The sequence below is a fragment of the Schistocerca piceifrons genome, chromosome 7, assembly GCF_021461385.2.
Source record: "Schistocerca piceifrons isolate TAMUIC-IGC-003096 chromosome 7, iqSchPice1.1, whole genome shotgun sequence".
NCBI classification, from domain to species: Eukaryota; Metazoa; Arthropoda; class Insecta; order Orthoptera; family Acrididae; genus Schistocerca; species Schistocerca piceifrons.
Genome location: NC_060144.1, coordinates 351,235,901 through 351,257,119, shown reverse-complemented (window position 1 = coordinate 351,257,119; position 21,219 = coordinate 351,235,901). Strand labels below are relative to the sequence as shown.

At 39.8% G+C, this 21,219-nt stretch overlaps 1 protein-coding gene across 1 annotated transcript in view; it reads left to right on the top strand.

Moving 5' to 3' along the window:
- The window catches only part of LOC124805698 (protein mesh), a 196,959-nt gene that overhangs the window by 134,302 nt on the left and 41,438 nt on the right, over positions 1–21,219 (top strand). The window contains exon 14 of the mRNA XM_047266267.1: positions 13,821–13,958. Coding sequence (XP_047122223.1) covers positions 13,821–13,958 — 138 coding nt within the window. The remainder of the gene's footprint in view (positions 1–13,820; positions 13,959–21,219) is intronic.

Genomic DNA, 21,219 nt, shown 5'->3' with positions numbered 1-21,219 from the left:
TACTATCAAAGGCCAGATGTGAAAGCAGCCATGTGATCTACCAACTTAGCTGCAATCACTGTGCTAAATTTTATATGGACTTGACAACTAACAAGCTGACTGCTCACATGAATGGTCTATGTCAAACTATGACAAAAAAAACAGCTGGACTACTCAGTTGCTGAGCATGCTGCCCAACATGAGTGTTCAGTTTCAACAACTGTTTCACAGCCTGTACCATCTGGATTCTTCCCACAAATGCCAGCTATTCTTAATTGTGCAGATGGAAACTCTCCCTGCCTTTGTTCCCATAATCCTTGTGGTTAAGAACAATGGTGGTGAAGCCTTTGTCTGCTGGTAGGATTATAAGGTTGGGATCAGTCCACCATCTAATAACTGATTCAGACCTTATAATCCTACCTGCAGACAAAGGTTCCACCACTGTTGTTTTGAACCGCAAGGATTGTGTGGCAGGACTCTGTCAGCTGTCAGATACTTGCAACTGCAAACTATGCCACAGTGATCCCATTCCAGTAATCCAGCAGGATCTCGTCACTACTCAAATCCTTAGGCCCATCCCAGAACCTCTCCCCAGAGTCCATCTCTCTACTTACCCCTACCACTCTGCACACTCCTACCTAAAGTCCATAAACCCAACCACCCAGGATGCCCCCTTGTGCTCCCACTGAGAGAATCTCTGCTCTTGTAGACCAACACCTTCAACCCATTACCCAGAACCTATCCTCCTATATAAAATATGAACCATTTCCTCAAGTGACTCTCCACAGTTTCTGTCCCTTTACCACATGGTGCCCTGCTTGTCACTATTGATGCCACCTCCCTGTACACTAACATTCCCAATGCCCATGGCCTTACTGCAATCGAACACTACCTTTCCAGACGCCCTATGGGTTCCAAACCAACAACCTCTTTCCCAGTCTTCATGACCAACTATATTCTCACCCACAATTACTTCTCCTTTGAAGGCATTACCTACAAACAAATCCATGGTACGGCTATGGGCACCCACATCGCACCATCCTATGCTAACCCATTCATGGGCCATCTAGGGGAATCCTCCTTAAAAACTCATAATCATAAACCCCTGATCTTGTTCAGATTCATTGATGACATCTTTGCTATCTGGATTGAAGGTAACAACACTTTATTCACATTCCTCCAGAATCTCAATAACTTCTCCCCCATTTGCTTCACCTGGTCCTACTCAACCCAACAAGCCACTTTCCTAGATGTTGACCTCCACCTCAGAGATGGCTACATCAGTACTTCTGTCCGTATCAAACCTACTAATCACCAGAAATACCTGCCACCCATTCCATACCAAGAAAACCCTTCCGTACAGCCTAACCACCCATGGTTGTCGCTTCTGCAGTGACAAGCAGTCCCTCTCCAAATATACTGAGGGAAATGTTTTTAAAAAACTAAATTAAAATCTTTTCTAATAGAAAGATGTTTATATTCTTTCAACGAATTTTAAGATAGTGATTGTAACATGAGGCATTGGCATATCAGTTGTAATGTGATAAATGTAAAAAAATAGACATAAGAAGCAACAGCTACAGAATATAGTGTATTTTATAAGAGTAAATATAACCATAGTTTTAAGTCTGACGTTTGCAAAAGCCATCATTACAATGGCTCCTCGCAAAGAAAATGTAAATAAATAAATAAAAACATTCACTGATGACATCTTTGCTATCTGGATCAAAGGTGAGGACACCCTATCCACATTCCTTCAAAACCTCAACAACTTCTACCCCATTTGCTTCATCTGGTCCTACTCAACCCAACAAGCCACCTTCCTAGAAGTTGACTTCCACCTCAAAGATGGCTACATCAGTACCTCGACAGCTGCCACCCATTCCAAACCAAGAAGTCCCTTTTGTATAGCCTAGCCACCCATGGTAATCGCATCTGCAGTGACTAGCAGTCTCTCTTGAAATATACCGAGGGTCTCACTGGAGCCTCCACTGACCATAATTATCCTCCCAACCTTGTACAAAAACAAATCTCCCATGCCTTACCTTTCCAGTCTCCCACCACCTCCCAAAGTCCCACTGTCTGGCCACAGAGGAGCATTCCCCTCACAACTAAGTACCACCCAAGACTGGAGCAACTGGATTACATTCTCTGCCCTGAAATGAGAAATGTTCTTCCCATTATCCTTCCCACCCCTTCCACCGTGGTATTCTGCCGTCCACGGAACCTACACAATGTACTTGTTCATCCTTACACAATCCCTGCTCCCAATCCCTTACCTAATGACTCAAGCCCCTGTAATAGACCTAGATGCAAGACCTGTCCCATACATCCTCCCACCACCACCTACTCCACTCCTGTCACTAACATCACCAATCCCATCAAAGGCAGGGCTACCTGTGAAACCAGTCATGTGGTCTACAAGCTAAGCTGCGACCACTGTGCTGCATTCTATGTAGGCATGACAACCAACAAGCTGTCTGTCCACATAAACGGCCACCAACAAACTGTGACCAAAAAACAAGTGGACCACCTTGTTGCTGAACACGCTGCCAAACATGATATCCTCATCTCAATAACTGCTTCACAGCCTGTGACATATGGATAGTTCCCAGCAACACCAGCTTCTCTGAATTGCGCAGGTGGGAACTTTCCTTGCAATACATCCTATGTTCATGTAACCCTCCTGGCCTCAGCCATCGTTAGTCACTGTTCTCACCCATCCTGTCCCCTCCCTGTTCCCATTGCAGCACTACAAAGCCGTCATTTCACCGCTACACCCAGTCTTTTAATTTCTTTTTATTTCTCTCCTTTCCGCTACTTACCCCCTCCCCCCTCCGCACCTCCTCTCCAGCCCACCATCTAAGCTGCAACACTTCACTGTCCACCACTCCCACCATACTATCCCTCTCCCTCCCCGCCCCACCCTCCTCCTTAACCCCGCCCAGTCTCCACTCTCATCATGCACTGGTACTGCTGCTTGCAGTGTGGTTTCAGTTCTCTGAGACTGCAGACGTGTGTGCAATTTGTGTTTGCGTGAGTGTGTGTGTGCGTGGGTGTATATGTGTCTACTGCTGACAAAGATGTTAATGGCCAAAAGCTATAATTGTGTGAATCTTTTTGTTGTGCCTATCGCGACTCAGCATCTTCGCTGTATGGTGAGTACCAACTTTCCTTCTCTGGTATTGTTACAATAAAGTTTTATGTTTGACAGACAGTTGTTGTGGGTTTCAGTCAGAAGTCTGGTTTGATGCAGCTCTCCATGCTACTCTATCCTTTTCGAGCTTCTCTACCTCCAAATAACTACTGCAACCTGCAGTTGCATACTGTATTCACCTTTTGATCTCCTCCATACTTGTTTCCAGTACTAATTTTATGATTCTTTGATGTGTCAGAATGTGTCCTGTTGACTGATCCTTTCTTTCAGTCAAGTTATGCCACAATTTTTTTTCTCCCCAAATTCTTCTATTCATTACCTCCTCGTTAGTGCAAGTGACTACATCATATGTATTACATAGATAATGGGAAAGGAGGAAAATGTATTTGAGGAACCGAACTGTAAGAAGTGGAGCCACTCTCACTTTGCTATTTTTCAGAATCAATAACAACATTTTAGAGAAACAAGCCAACCACTAAAATTTTCTTATGGAGCCAAGTGAAGGACTCTGACAGAAAAACAAAAATGAACATTCCAGCTAGCTCAAATGAATTTACTAAACTCAGTTTTGGGATACACAACAGCATATCAAATCCAAAATGAGTATGAAAGACTAAATCAAACAATGGAATATCCAGGTTGGAGAGTAGCAGTGTTACTCACCATATAGCGGAGAAGCTGAGTTGCTGATAGGCACAACAGAAAGACTGTCATAAAATGAGCTTTTGGCCACCAAGGCCTTTGTCAATCGCACACACAGCATAGTATCTGGCAGCTGAAGTGACAGTCTGGCATGTTGAAAGAATGGACAGTATTACATATTAAAAAAATAACCTGTTTTTCCCACTATGTGAAGAGAGAGAGAGGGGGGGGGGGGGAGGGGGGGAGATTGTTAACAACTGACAGATCATTTTAGTTATCATTTCTGTTAAATCATTTTTATCTTCCAAATTCCTTGTTTTATTTTGTGTATTTGTAGCTTCATCTCTATATAACAAAGGGTAAGTCAGTCTTATCTCACGACATACTTTTTTGGGATAACTGCCAAAAGAAGTGATTAAATAGACAATTGTATCCTTAAAATGAGTTTATAAATTGCTAATATGGTTTGTTTCTTATTTGTCCAAAAGGGGTAGTCAAAAAGTGTTATTATCACCTTGCAAAAGTAAAATTATGTAATTAATTTTTTGTTTGTGTGCATGTACAAGAGGTGCTCAAAAATATGGAGACCCCACACAACACACAGCCCTGCCTGATATGATGTGCAAAAGCTGCTGGTGTTCATAGCAGCTTCCAATCATCACAGAATTGATGAATATAGGTCCTGTGTGCTGTGTAATAGTGGCAAGATCAGGTAACGATGATGGGGGTGGACATCAGTCACACATCCTTCACTCCAAAGAAGTCCGCAAAGGCTAAGATCTGGTGATATTGTGATCTGGTGACCATGGTGGCCAGGAGAGATGCAACAGTTCATCCTCATGTTCACAAAAGCAGTCCTGGATGATAAGAGCTGTGTGAAAACTGGCCCTGTCATCTTGGAACACAGCATCACCACAGTGGAACAAATATTGTACCATGAGATGGACCTGGTCAACAAAAATGGTCACATGATCCTTGGCAGTAATACAACCTTCCAGAGTAACCACAAGACCCATGGAAAACCACACTAGGACTGTCCAAATCACCACCAAACCCCCACCATGTTTCGCTCTTGGGATGTAAATTGAGCCTGAAGTTGGAAACACTGTGAGACAAGAGTAATCTGACCAAATGATATTTTTCCATTGCTCCCTTGTCCTGGTTTTACGGCTTCAGCACTACAGTTTTCTGTTACAGGCATTTGCGTCACTTATGAGTTGTTTAAGAATTCTGACTCACCATGCCATTCCCAGCTTATGCAGGTCCCTTCATGTTGTTTTGGTGATGATAGGTTTCATGAGTGCAACATTCTGTTCTGGAGTGACTTTTGCAGCTGTCGTCTTCTTATTTTTCATCACACTCCTCTTCAGTGACTGTCCATCATGGTAACCCAACACACAATTTTGTCTGTGTTTTCACTTAGTGATTGATGTTTTCTGCTTTCCTTGTGTATGGTATAAATCTTTGATACGGTACCTCTTAAAAAACTGAAACTTTAGCTACTTTTGTTACAGATGAGCACCAACAATTAGGCCAAGTTCAAATTCACTTAGCTTCAACATAATGCACCCACAAGATTGTTCTGAGCATGACTGTCACTTGTAATGTGTTGAGGACATTGCACAGGTGCCATTCATGGTCAAATACAACAGCAAATCCTGCAGATTTGATTTGCATCTGTGTTTGTGTTCAAGTGAAAATTTCTCATTGCGTATCTGTACTTGGTCAGATGTCTACACAGGGTGGTCCATTGGTACTGACCGGGCCAAATATCTCACGAAATAAGCATCAAACGGAAAAACAAAAAACTACAAAGAATGAAACTCGTCTAGCTTGAAGGGGGAAACCAGATGGTGCTAGGGTTGACACACTAGATGGCGCTGCCATAGGTCAAATGGATATCAACTGCATTTCTTTAAATAGGAGCTCTCATTTTTTATTACGTATTTGTGTAGTACATAAAGAAATATGAATGTTTTAGTTGGACCACTTTTTTTGCTTTGTGATAGATGGCGCTCTAATAGTCACAAATGTATAAGTATGTGGTATCATGTAACATTCTGCCAGTGCAGATGGTATTTGCTTCGTGATACATTACCCGTGTTAAAATGGACCGTTTACCAATTGCAGAAAAGGTCTATATCGTGTTGACATATGGCTATTGTGATCAAAATGCCCAATGGGCGTGTGCTATGTATGCTGCTCGGTATCCTCGACGACATCATCCAAGTGTCTGGACCATTCGCCGGATAGTTATGTTATTTAAGGAAACAGGAAGTGTTCAGCCACATGCGAAATGTCAACCACGACCTGCAACAAATGATGATGCCCAAGTAGGTGGTTTAGCTGCTGTCACGGCTAATCAGCACATCAGTAGCAGACAAACTGCGTGAGAATCGGGAATCTCAAAAACGTTGATATTGAGAATGCTACATCAACATCGATTGCACCTGTACTGTATTTCTATGCACCAGGAATTGCATGGCAACGACTTTGAACATCATGTACAGTTCTGCCACTGGGCACAAGAGAAATTATGGGACAATGACAGACTTTTTGCACGCTTTCTATTTAGCGACGGAACATCATTCACCAACAGCGGTAACGTAAACCGGCATAATACGCACTATTGGGCAACGGAAAATCCACGATAGCTGCGACAAGTCGAACGTCAGTGACTGTGGCGGGTAAATGTATGGTGTAGCATTATGGGAGGAAGGATAATTATCACCATTTTATCAATGGCAATCTAAATGGTGCAATGTATGCTGATTTTCTACATAATGTTCGACTGATGTTACTACAAGATGTTTCACTGCATGACAGAATGGCGATGTACTTCCAACATGATGGATGTCCGGCACATAGCTCACGTGTGGTTGAAGTGGTATTGAATAGCATATTTCATGACAGGTGGATTGGTCGTCGAAGCACCATACCATGGCCTGCACTTTCACTGGATCTGATGTCCCCGGATTTCTTTCTGTGGGGATAGTTGAAGGATATTTGTTATCTTGATCCACGGACAATGCCTGACAACATGTATCAGTACATTGTGAATGCATGTGCGAACATTGTGGAAGGTGAACTACTCGCTGTTGAGAAGAATGTCATTACACGTATTGTCAAATGCATTGAGGTTGATGGACATCATTTGAGCATTTGTTGCATGAATGTGGTATTTACAGGTAATCGTGCTGTAATAGCATGCGTTCTCAGAAATGATAAGTTCACAAAGGTACAGTATCACATTGGAAAAACGGAAACAAAATGTTCAAAGGTACCTACATTCTGTATTTTAATTTATAAAACCTACCTGTTACCAACTGTTCATCTAAAATTGTGAGCCATATGTTTGTGACTATTACAGCGCCATCTATCACAAAGCAAAAAAAGTGGTCCAATTAAAACATTCATATTTCTTTACGTACTACACAAATATGTAATAATAAATGGGGGTTCCTATTTCAAAAAACACACTTGATATCCGTTTGACCTATAGCAGCGCCATGTAGCGGGCCAACCGTAGCGCCATCTGGTTTCCCCCTTCAAGTTAGACAAGTTTCGTTCTTTGTAGTTTTTTCGTTTGATGCTTATATCGTGAGATATTTTGCCCGGTCATGATCAACGGACCACCCTGTATATGTCTGCAGCTGTTGTACAGTTTGTAATCTCTACCATAACAAAATGGTACAGCTCATTGGCAGAATGGAGTTCTGCAGCTGAAAACAAACTATCCTACAATTCTCCATTCTTTCCATGGAATGTATCATTTTATTTTGTTGGAGTTTTCAAAGTGTACCAGAGCTGCAGTCAAACAAACAAAAAATTAATTACGTAAGTGTATTTCTTTAGGTGATGATTAAAACTCTCTCTTGTGCGGATCACGTAACAACATCAACCTTGTCAGCTTAATACAGCAGTGAAATACAATTAATGTTTAGCAAGTTCTTATGTTTAGGAGCGTAATTACTTGCTGGTCTAGTCTCACAAGGATTTGTACTCAATGACAGTGCTTTTTTACATAAATATATTCGCAAACAAGTAGGCTACTACTGCCAAAACTATTATGCTTCTGAAGATATTTTTGCTCTGTCAGTACAAGCAAAAGAAAATCCATGCCCCCACCACCACCACATCAGTCGCATTTCACATTATTGAGGTAAAGCGTCATCAGTGGTCTCTAATTAAAGATATTTACTGTTATATTTGTTTTTAACATCAAAAAACAGTTCACTAGCAGTTTGTTAGTTTTTACTTTAAAGTCATTTCTGATTGGTTTCATGCCTACATCATGAAATATCATCTGCTAGCACATCTTGGGTGTCGTTCTTCTTTAGATAAAGACACTTGTAATCTAATTTTTTGTTGTTCTGCAGAACTGTGCATTTCTTACAATTTACACAGCACACTTTTTTGCACACCTATGGTTACTGTGTACTCTAAGTGTGGATTGTGTTTTGTAATGTTGCCAACATAGCGTTGCCATAGTCTGTCTTTGACCTGTACTTTTTTTAGTTAATTATATTTGTGTTATTCTATTTAATAAGGTTGCTGCGTATTTATATACTGCTTAACAGTAGTGAACGGGGAGCGAGAAGCAAAGATGAGAAGACGTAAGTGTATTGTGTAATGGAGAGTGAGTTGGAGGAAAATGTGTGGAGCAAGAAGTGCAGTGAAAAAGTGAAATTGGGAGGGGGGTCTGGAGGATGGAAAAGACTCTTTCCTTTTCCATGTGATTTTTTTCAATTATTTTTTTCAGTGCCTGATTTCTAATATTTATTTGGTCATTGAGCAACTGTTTATTTTGTATTAATGCAAATAAATATTGGAAGCCAAGCAGCTTGTAAAATAATTGCAAAAATCACATGAAACAGAAAAGAGCCTTTTCCATCCTTCACCCTACGTTGCAAGATGGTTTCAGCAGCAAGTAATCTTCATTTGTGAATGTTTTTGCATTCATAGGAAAAGTACCTGTTTGTCTGAACCCAGAAACAGCATTTCCTGTTGTGTCACATTGGATTATGCAATGTTAAACAATCTAGCATTATTATATGGGGTTACTTTCTGCAGGCAGGTGGATTTGATTTTGCCATCACATTCATGTCAAAAGGTGGATTTCAAAGGCGAATACAATGAGATTTACAGTGGCTGAAGAAGCCGATGAGACACTTGTGGTGGGATGCAGAGCACAATTAAGCCATTGTCATGACATAAATGTTTGTTGTTGTGGTCTTCAGTCCTGAGACTGGTTTGATGCAGCTCTCCATGCTACTCTATCCTGTGCAAGCTTCTTCATCTCCCAGTACCTACTGCAACCTACATCCTTCTGAATCTGCTTAGTGTATTGATCTCTTGGTCTCCCTCTACGATTTTTACCCTCCACGCTGCCCTCCAATGCTAAATTTGTGATCCCTTGATGCCTCAAAACATGTCCTACCAACCGATCCCTTCTTCTGGTCAAGTTGTGCCACAAACTTCTCTTCTCCCCAATCCTGTTCAATACCTCCTCATTAGTTACGTGATCTACCCACCTTATCTTCAGCATTCTTCTGTAGCACCACATTTTGAAAGCTTCTATTCTCTTCTTGTCCAAACTGGTTGTCGTCCATGTTTCACTTCCATACATGGCTACACTCCATACAAATACTTTCAGAAACGACTTCCTGACAATTAAATCTATACTCGATGTTAAAAAAATTTCTCTTCTTCAGAAACGATTTCCTTGCCATTGCCAGTCTACATTTTATATCCTCTCTACATCGACCATCATCAGTTATTTTACTCCCTAAATAGCAAAACTCCTTTACTACTTTAAGTGTCTCATTACCTAATCTAATCCCCTCAGCATCACCCGATTTAATTTGACTACATTCCATTATCCTCGTTTTGCTTTTGTTGATGTTCATCTTATATCCTCCTTTCAAGACACTGTCCATTCCATTCAACTGCTCTTCCAAGTCCTTTGCTCTCTCTGACAGAATTACAATGTCATCGGCGAACCTCAAAGTTTTTACTTCTTCTCCATGAATTTTAATACCTACTCCGAATTTTTCTTTTGTTTCCTTTACTGCTTGCTCAATATACAGATTGAATAACATCGGGGAGAGGCTACAACCCTGTCTCACTCCTTTCCCAACCACTGCTTCCCTTTCATGCCCCTCGACTCTTATAACTGCCATCTGGTTTCTGTACAAATTGTAAATAGCCTTTCGCTCCCTGTATTTTACCCCTGCCACCTTCAGAATTTGAAAGAGAGTATTCCAGTTAACGTTGTCAAAAGCTTTCTCTAAGTCTACAAATGCTAGAAACGTAGGTTTGCCTTTTCTTAATCTTTCTTCTAAGATAAGTTGTAAGGTTAGTATTGCCTCACGTGTTCCAACATTTCTATGGAATCCAAACTGATCTTCCCCGAGGTCCGTTTCTACTAGTTTTTCCATTCGTCTGTAAAGAATTCGCGTTAGTATTTTGCAGCTGTGACTTATTAAACTGATAGTTCGGTAATTTTCACATCTGTCAACACCTGCTTTCTTTGGGATTGGAATTATTATATTCTTCTTGAAGTCTTCGGGTATTTCGCCTGTCTCATACATCTTGCTCACCAGATGGTAGAGTTTTGTCATGACTAGCTCTCCCAAGGCCATCAGTAGTTCTAATGGAATGTTGTCTACTCCCGGGGCCTTGTTTCGACTCAGGTCTTTCAGTGCTCTGTCAAACTCTTCACGCAGTATCTTATCTCCCATTTCATCTTCACCTACATCCTCTTCCATTTCCATAATATTGTCCTCAAGTACATCGCCCTTGTATAAACCCTCTATATACTCCTTCCACCTTTCTGCCTTCCCTTCTTTGCTTAGAACTGGGTTGCCATCTGAGCTCTTGATATTCATACAAGTGGTTCTCTTCTCTCCAAAGGTCTCTTTAATTTTCCTGTAGGCAGTATCTATCTTACCTCTAGTAAGACAAGCCTCTACATCCTTACATTTGTCCTCTAGCCATCCCTGCTTAGCCATTTTGCACTTCCTGTCGATCTCATTTTTGAGACGTTTGTATTCCTTTTTGCAGTTTCATTTACTGCATTTTTATATTTTCTCCTTTCATGAATTAAATTCAATATTTCTTCTGTTACCCAAGGATTTCTATTAGCCCTCGTCTTTCTACCTACTTGATCCTCTGCTGCCTTCACTACTTCATCCCTCAGACCTACCCATTCTTCTTCTACTGTGTTTCTTTCCCCCATTCCTGTCAATTGTTCCCTTATGCTCTCCCACAAACTCTGTACAACCTCTGGTTCTTACAGTTTATCCAGGTCCCATCTCCTTTAATTCCCACCTTTTTGCAGTTTCTTCAGTTTCAATCTGCAGTTCATAACCAATATATTGTGGTCAGAATCCACATCTGCCCCAGGAAATGTCTTACAGTTTAAAACCTGGTTCCTAAATCTCTCTCTTACCATTATATAATCTATCTGATACCTTTTACTATCTCCAGGATTCTTCCAGGTATACAACCTTCTTTTATGATTCTTGAACCAAGTGTTAGCTATGATTAAGTCATGCTCTGTGCAAAATTCTACAAGGCGGCTTCCTCTTTCATTTCTTCCCCCCAATCCATATTCACCTACTATGTTTCCTTCTCTCCCTTTTCCTACTGACGAATTCCAGTCACCCATGACTATTAAATTTTTGTCTCCCTTCACTACCTGAATAATTTTTTTTATCTCGTCATACATTTCATCAATTTCTTCATCATCTGCAGAGCTAGTTGGCATATAAACTTGTACTACTGTAGTAGGCATGGGCTTTGTGTCTATCTTGGCCACAATAATGTGTTCACTATGCTGTTTGTAGTAGCTAACCCACACTCCTATTTTTTTATTCATTATTAAACCTACTCCTGCATTACCCCTATTTGATTTTGTATTTATAACCCTGTAATCACCTGACCAAAAGTCTTGTTCCTCCTGCCACCGAACTTCACTAATTCCCACTATATCTAACTTTAACCTATCCATTTCCCTTTTTAAATTTTCTAACCTACCTGCCCGATTAAGGGATCTGACATTCCACGCTCCGATCCGTAGAACGCCAGTTTTCTTTCTCCTGATAACGACGTCCTCTTGAGTAGTCCCCGCCCGGAGATCCGAATGGGGGACTATTTTACCTCCGGAATATTTTACCCAAGAGGACGCCATCATCATTTAATCATACAGTAAAGCTGCATGTCCTCGGGAAAAATTACGGCTGTAGTTTCCCCTTGCTTTCAGCCGTTCACAGTACCAGCACAGCAAGGCCGTTTTGGTTAATGTTACAAGGCTAGATCAGTCAATCATCCAGACTGTTGCCCCTGCAACTACTGAAAAGGCTGCTGCCGCTCTTCAGGAACCACATGTTTGTCTGGCCTCTCAACAGATACCCCTCTGTTGTGGTTGCACCTACGGTACGGCCATCTGTATCGCTGAGGCACGCAAACCTCCCCACCAACGGCAAGGTCCATGGTTCATGGGGGGAGGATGACATAAATAATATGACTGTAATGTGACATGGCTACCATGTTTGTCCAATACCAGAAACACTTTATTGTCTACACTAGCCTGTGATTGGTGAATGAAGTGCATTGAAGTGCATAAGCCAAGTAACGAATAAAGCTTTGTTTGACCAACCAATGTGGGAACAACTGTACAATGCACATGGATGGCCATCCTTTTGCAAATGTGGAGATATTCTTTTTCTGGGGAATACAGACATAGGCCAAATGTAGCGCCCTGCATCATTCATGCAACGTATCGTGGTTATTATTTTCCCTCCCTTCCAACTAGCCACTGGCCAACTCTCTAGAGTTAACCACTTTTCCAGGGTCTTAGACAGTTGTCAGTCCCATCTTGTCAATGTTAAAAATACAATCCGGTGTGAGAGCAAATTTTGTCCTCACAGCTCCCAAATGGTCAAAAAATATTTTTACTTCCTGTCAGTTAAAGTCTGTAAGACAGTTGATACTAATTGCTTCTGGTTTTTTAACACTTAAGGGTTCCCTTTCAGAAAATGATACAGCCAGCTCATTTTCTGCCATGACATTTGCAAAACCCACTCTGCAGATTTGCAGTGGAGTTAATCCATAAAAAATATGTCCATGAGCTTTATTCATTCAGCCAAAGCTGTCTCCTGCTCTGGAGTAAAAACTGCTTTTTGGCGAAGAAATGGACCTCCTGAATGCCTCTTAAATTTTTTTTCATGCAGTGTTATGAATGGAATGTTGAGCTGTTTTAAGGAATGCCCGTCATTGATAGATAATATCAGCTGTTGCAGCTCTTCATCAGTCCATTCTCCCCTGGTAGTAGGCATCTGAAAGAGAATACAGTCTTACAATCTGTTATAGCTTAAAGTAATACAGATATAAATGGTCAACAAATTAGTATTTAAGTCTGCGAGAGGTTGTGCCAACCACCTGATTGCCGTCCCCCACTCATTTGATTGGTGCAACCAAACATGTGTGCTAAGGAATTTCATAACCAAACACTACAATAAGATAGTTTAAAAATGTAAATCTCAAACTGAAATGATATTGGAAACATTACCAATACTTTTGTGTGATTAACTCAATAAAAATATGAGTGCAATTGTTACTTATGTTGCTTCGAAGATGTGTAGAAATAAGAAGGAATTTATTGGACAAGCACTTGTGTACTTCAATGCAACAACAATGAGAAGCTTGGTTAGATGCCTATTGCAGTTCCATAGTTCAGTGGACAGAGCACAGCACTCACTAGACTTTGCTAGAGCAGACTGTTCTAAAGCTAACACTGTAATCTGGGCTACCCACTGATTGGTGCCATTCCACTCTTCCCTACTACAGACACTTACATTAATGTATCACTGTCTCATAAATGTTGCAAAAAATAAAAAAAATGTTGGTTCAATTCGGAGCTGTACTGTCTGTAATGTGCTCTAACCCTGTGCACTAAAGTAAGTCACAAAAGTATTGCATAATAAGGCAACCCATTCTTGATATATGAGCCTAAAATTACTTATTTTACTATGTACAGCAAAAGAAAATTCTTCAGCTACTATTGAAGTCCGATTAAGGCCAGAGTATGCAAGATGGAGGTACCACCTTGATGTACTTGCTGATGGGAAGAAGATATATTTTGACCGGAATGCTCTAAGGGTTCAGCATTTTACTGGTAAGCTTTCTGATAAGTTAGTAGTCTAATATGAAAAAATCTTTTCTTACATCAGCTGTTTTGCCTGTACTATCAGGTATGGTAGTGGGACATTTTCATTTCAGTTACTATGTCTAAATTGCTATAAATTTCTTCTAACATGTTATTGAAAATTGTTTTTCTTCTTTTTTTGTGATAAATATTTGCAGCATTGTCAGGACAGTTGTTTTTAAAGAGTTCTGTTACTTTCATATCAATTATTGAGCTAGACATGTCATTAAAGAGCCTTCAGACAGCTTCTCTTGGTGCACTAACTGCCAGTTTGAGATCTCACTGCGTAGCACCTTTAGCTTCCTTATGGTACAGGGCAGTTTATGTCCTTATTAAGAAGCTGGATTCGACTTTCCCTCATTGCTCTGAAAGTCTGATATACAAGGTGCGACAAATAGGTATGGACAGACTTTAAGACACATTTTTCACACACAAAAAAGAAAATATCTTACACAAAGATTGGTTAAGAAACAATCATCATCATCTTCATTATAATAGCACTTTAAGTATGGGATTCACACGGGAGCAGAACATACCGCATTACCAGTGAAACCTGTTTCTTACAAGAAATGTTCAAAATTCTGTCTTGGTTAAATTTGGAAACTGTAATTCGTAGTTCTACTGCCAGTATTTTATTCCATTTCACTGAAGGCATAATTTCTTCTGTTAATATGTTACTCACTTTATTGCTTTACTTTTACTTAGCATCAAATATTTACATGGTATTTACAGGGTCTATGAGCACATGGTGGTTGACTATTGTCTGCCATGGACTTCGTTTCCAATATGGTGCAACAGAAGCTAAAACATCAGTTTTGGCTGTGTCATGAAGCTTCTGTAACATAGTACGAACTCACACTTGTGGCCACAGCCAGAATTCATGTACTCTTTGTGATGTGTAATGCTCGAGACAAATAACACAACATACTGCTTTGAGGTTTCAATTAAAAACATTTATTGATGGGCCTGGATTAATTATCTTCACTGTCAAACTATCCAGTTAGTTAAAATTAATGATATGAATATAATAGAGGGAAACATTCCACGTGGGAAAAATATATCTAAAAATAAAGATGATGTGACTTACCAAACGAAAGTGCTGGCAGGTTGATAGACACACCAACAAACACAAAAATACACACAAAATTCAAGCTTTCGCAACAAACAGTTGCTTCATCAGGAAAGAGGGAAGGAGAGGGAAAGACGAAATGATGTGGGTTTTAAGGGAGAGGGTAAGGAGTCATTCCAATTCTGGGAGCGGAAGGACTTACCTTAGGGGGGAAAAAGGACAGGTATATACTCACACACACACATATCCATCCACACATACACAGACACAAGCAGACATGAATGAAAATTGGAATTATCTCATAGATAATATTGGGTGGAAAGCAAACAAAAGACTTGTTATTTACTGGTAGAACACCTAGAAAATGCAGCAGTTCCATGAAACAGACTGCTTACACGACACTTATCCACCATCTTCTGGAGTATTACTGTGCACTGTGGGTTCTGCCTCAGACTGGACTGACAGAGGACACTGAATAGGTTCAAAGAAGGGTAGCTCATTTCATATTATCAAGAAATTGGGAAGAGAGTGCCATGACGTGTTACATGAATTGGGATGCCAATCATTAAACCAAAGGAATTTTTTATTGTGGCAGGGTCTTCTTGTGAAATTTCAATCACCAACTTTCTCCTCCAATTGCAAAAATGTTCTGTTGGTGCCTCCTTACATAGGGAGAAATGATCATCATGACAAAATGAGAGAAAGCAGAGTTTGCACAGAAAGATTTAAGTCTTGTTTTTCTTGCATCCGTTTGAGAGTGGAACAGTAGAGAAACAGTTTAAAGGTGGTTCAATGAACGCTCTTCCAGGTACTTAATTGGGAATATGCAGAGTAATCACGTAGATGTAGATTGGTAGATGTGTTGACTTTTTGCAGGTAAGGATACCCAGTGTTTTAAATAATTATTTACAACAAGCCTGATTACTACTTTTAGTTATTACATTATATCCTTTTTCTGCAGTTTGAAAACTGTGCTCGTCTTTTGTGACGTTATGTCACCATAGGATCCTGGCTGTTACAGAGTGATTACAGAGCCCTAAGAGCATAACAAGCTGATGACATTCTTTTCACCATTATCTTTTTGTGTTCATTCCATGTGAATCACCAATAAATACTTTTCCCTAAAAACTTTGTGTATGTTACACAATCTACAGATTTATTATGTAGTGTGACAGAACTGTTTTCCCTCTTTGTGCTGAAGTGTATGCTTTTTGTTTTCATTAAGTTTGGTGTTAACTTATTACATACTCGACACTTGTGAACATCCTCCATGGCTTCATTTTCCACCTCAATTAGGTGTCCTGGTATTTTATCAATGACTATGATGCTGCTGTCATCAGCAAAGAGGACGTGTCGTGTCCTCCATGTTATATCAAAGACAATACAGTAGTTACACTGAGGTCATCATGATTTATGATGTTCCCCTGGACATCACTAAAGGTGGGACATGTTTCTAAATATAGTGTGTGATGATGATGGACAGCAGTGCTGTGCTAGCCACAAGATCAGTAAAAGGTTTGTGTGATAGGAAATTTCATTCTTCCACCAGTGCTACTAAAACTGCTGAATGGTCACTGCAGCATGTGGATGTGATGCAGTATGCCTCCCCAATGCATCCCACATATGTGCGACAGGATTTAAGTTCATTCGGCAAATATCCTTTCGTTTGAAGAGCTCCTCAACAAGCACAGTTTGATGTGATTGTAAGTAGTCACTCAGAAAAATGAAGTCAGGGCCAAATGCACCCCTGAAAAGATGTAGTGTTGGACAAGTAGAGTGTCACTATCATGTTGACCAGTGAATGCACCTTGTTCATAGATTTGGCGGTCAGTGTGCCTATGCAACATCTTTCCCCCACACACCATTAACACTTGAACCATCAAAATGATTATGTTTGACATCATTCCTGAGTGTACTAAGTAACTTCATATGGCGAGAAGTAGGAACGTGAGATACGAGCAGGAACATTGTCAAAATTGAATGTTTTAGTGGTCTATGTGTTATTGTGTGGGGAGGCATAGTGTTGCAAGAGCATACTGACCTCTTTTACACAGTACACTCACTGGTCAATGTTAATATGACACTGTACTCCTTCTCCATGTGCAGCTTTCCAGGGGTGCATGTAGCCCTGATTTCATTTTTATGGTTGACAGAGTGTGACCACACCCAACAGTGCAATTGGAGGAACTCTTGGGATGAGAGGATATTCAGCAATGGAATGGCCTACCTGTTCCCCTGATGTAAAGCCACTGAACATGTATGAAATTGGGAAACATATTGCAGCACATCCACTTGCATTGACAATCATCCAACAGTTGTCAGTCAGCTGGTGGAGGAATGGAACTCTCTACCAGAAGAACAACTTACCAGCTGGGTGGCGAGCATGGAGGCACGTTGCTGAGCATGCATTGCTGTCTGTTGTGATCACACCCTCTATTAAGAACCATGTCCAGCTGTTTCTGATGATCTAGGAACCATCATGAATTGTAGTGTCTTTTGTATAATTATTGTCCTTCAATAAAAGGGTCATTTCATTTTGTCTCATTTCACATTTCTTTCCGTTACCTTCTGTACTAATACTGCAACAGTTACTTTTGCCCTTAAGTTTTGCCCATAGTGTATTAAGAACATTATTGGATCCAATACACTGCCATAAGGCACACCTATATTTATATGTTCCAAGCTTGACAGTTGTTTTCCTAAAAAAGTATAATCAGCAAAAATGTTGAACTATCACTTCCTTTTGGACTGTATTTTCCAGGTAGGTCTGGAACCACTTGTTTGTTGTTACTCTTACACCTAGTGCTTCTAGTTTGCTTAGTAGCACTTTCTGGTCAACTACCGGTATGTGTAAAGCTTTGGATAGGTTTAAGAATGCACCTGTAAAACAGTCATCCCTGTCAAGTATTTCAAGTACCACTTTTGTGAACTGTGCAATGGCCGATATTGTATTTGTCTCACTTCAGAAACCAAACTGTGCTCCATTTAAAGGATCATATTTATTGACGTAGCTTGTTAAATTTTCTTCCATGATTGATTCAATTATTTTTGATAATGATGACAATAGTGATACTGGCCTGTAGTTTCCTGTACTCTCTGCATTACCTTTCTTCAGTACAAGCACAAATAATACCTGAATTAAAGGACTCATTTATTATGTTTGTTAACGAGTTTTGTATGTTGTCTATGCACTCCCTTAGAATAGAACTGGAAACTTATCTATGTCTATGGACTTCTTATTTCTTCCTTACCTCAAGCTCTATTGTGGGTAAAGAAGCACATTTATCTTCTTGTTAGAACACATTTAACAGATTGACACAGATTAATTCTCACCTTCTAACATTCAATACAACAAAAAACCATTCAAAGAATACAACAAAATGCTGTTTCCATAGAAAAATGGACAACTGGTTTTTCTTCATTTTTTCCCCATGATACATGATGAGACGTGTGGTGGCCATGAAAATTGTGCCTTTTGATGTTAATTTGGTCTTGCAGAACAATATGAACTACAAAGGCAGACAGACCAGTGGTTTCATCAAGTTATTGGTGTGACAAACGGTATGGTCTCCCACCAGTACCTTAAATTCTGCAACATTAATACTTTTCAGTAATCTGTTATTATTTACTTCATGGTTTTGATCTTGTTGACCATTAGATACCAACCATAAAGCTATATCATTACATGATTACAGTGCTAAGTCTTAGTATAATAAAACTATACCTTGAAAACAGAAAATTCACAATAAAGTTACCACTCAGACAATTGAAATCTCATCAGAGTTTCAGCAGTGAAGTCAGGATGTACAAGAAGGTAGCATATCAGGTCATCTGAAGTATATGGTGTACATAATGATGTATCTCAGAATACTGAAAAAAAAGTTGTAGCTGTTACCATCAGTATAATCGTTGAAGCAGATGTATAGGATACTACATCTAAAAGCAAGACGAGGTTGTAATATATTGTTTACAGGATGACAAATTCTCTGTTATGAGAAAGCTGAAGCAATAACATTGTGAGACAGTATCTACTTCTACATTTACACTCTGCAAACCACCATGAGTTACATGGCAGAGGGTACGGCCCATTGTACCGCTAATTAGGGTTCCATTCATGTATGGAGCACAGAAGGTACAATTGTCTGAATACCTCTGTGTGTGCAGTAATTATTCTAATCTTATCCTCACACTACCTATGTGAACAATACAGAGGAGGTTGTAGTATATTCGTGCAGTTATCATTTAAAGTCAGTTCTTGAAACTTTGCTAATAGACTTTCTCAGTATAGTTTATGTCTACCTTCAAGAGTCTTCCAGTTCAGTTCCTTCTGTATCTCTGTGACATTCATCCATAGATTAAACAAACCTGAGACCATTCATGTTGTCCTTCTCTGCACACATTCAACATCCCCTGTTACTCCTATCTGGTATGGCTCCAAGATGCTTGATCAATATTCTAGAACCAGTCACACAAGTGATTTGTAAGCAATCTCCTTTGTAGACTGATTGCACTTCATCAGTATTCTACCAATAAACTGAAGTCTGCCACCTGCTTTACCTATGACTGAACCTTTGTGACCATTCCATTTCATATCCCTGCAAAGTGTTACATCCAGGTATTTGTATTAGTTAGTCAATTCCAGCAGTGATCATTGATAATTTAGTCATAGGATGTTATGTTTTTTTTGTTTTGTGAAGCGTGCAAAATTTTACATTTCTGAACATTTAAAGCAAGTTGCCAATCTGTGCACCACTTTGAAATATAATCAAGAGAGAAACAGATGAATCCTTCCAGTTACAAGATCTAAATATAAATTTAATGACAGTACAAAAGTCTTGGGGTCACTGTAGACTGTTGTATATTGTGAAAAACACCATTACTACAATAAGCAGAAAATTAAATATGATTCCTTTTGGTCTCTGATATTTAAAGCCACTGGTTATTGCAGCTTTTAGACAACTAGCATAATTTTCATACTTCCATGCCTTAAGGGGATATGGTATCAATAACCAAATATGGAAATAAAAATTTCAAAAGCCAGCAACCAGACTAACAATTCATGGAGGAGGACAAGACATCTACAGTTCACATGTCAAATAACTTAAAATATTAACCTTCTGCACTTTTTGTACATTTATAAAGTAACAGTCTTTCCTTAAGGAAAAATGGGAAGTTAATACTGCACTGTTCCGTTTTAAATATTTCTGTGTTCAGATTGTAGTTAGTTGTCTTGTCTTTGGTCTGAATGTCAGCACCTGGGATTAAATTCTCTTCTGACCATGCTGCAGCAGTTATTGTGGACTTTTCTTCCACTGCAAGTGTGCTTAAGCTGGAATTGAGAGCTTCAACTTATCTGTCCTGCCATGAAGTCACTTCTCATTGTTACAGTGTTTGCTTTTACTCAATGATGCACCACACTTCTACAAACCCATTGCAGTCGCAGCTCCACCTTGAAGACATGCCCCAACCATCCATATGCATGTCACATGCAAAAGGGATAACAAAGAACCTACAAACAGCTCTCTATGCTTAACCCTTAAACTATTATTTGCTTTAATGATCATAACCATCAATTGCTGGCTAGGTGGACACAAGCTCATTTTGCCGAAGTGATTCATAACACCACAATTCGTATACCTGCATGCTACTAAAAACTGTCTAAAGTTAAGATTACCACACCATAACAGCACCGTTTGGAAGAAGGACAGTTTGCCAATTCATATTCCTAATATCAGTGTGAAAGAGAAATTTAAATGTGCCTTTTATAATGACCTCCCTACCATCTGAGGTACACCGAGGTGACAAAAGTCATGGGTTAGTGATAGCCACATACCGGTACATAGATAGCAGCAGTACTGTGTACACAAGGTATAAAAGAGCAGTGCATTGGCAGAGCTGTCATTTGCACTCAGGTGATTAATGAGAAAAGGTTTTCAGCATGATTATGGCTGTATGACTGGAACTGGCAGACTTTGAATGTAGAAAGGTCATTGGAGTTGGATGCATGGGCCTCTCCATTTTGGTAATAGTTAGGGAAGTCAAGTGTCAAGAGTGTGCCAAGAATACTGAATTTCAGTCATTATCTCTCACTATGAACACCGCAGTGGCTGACAGCCTTCAATTAATGACTGAGAGCAGCGGCATTTCCTTGGATTTGACAGT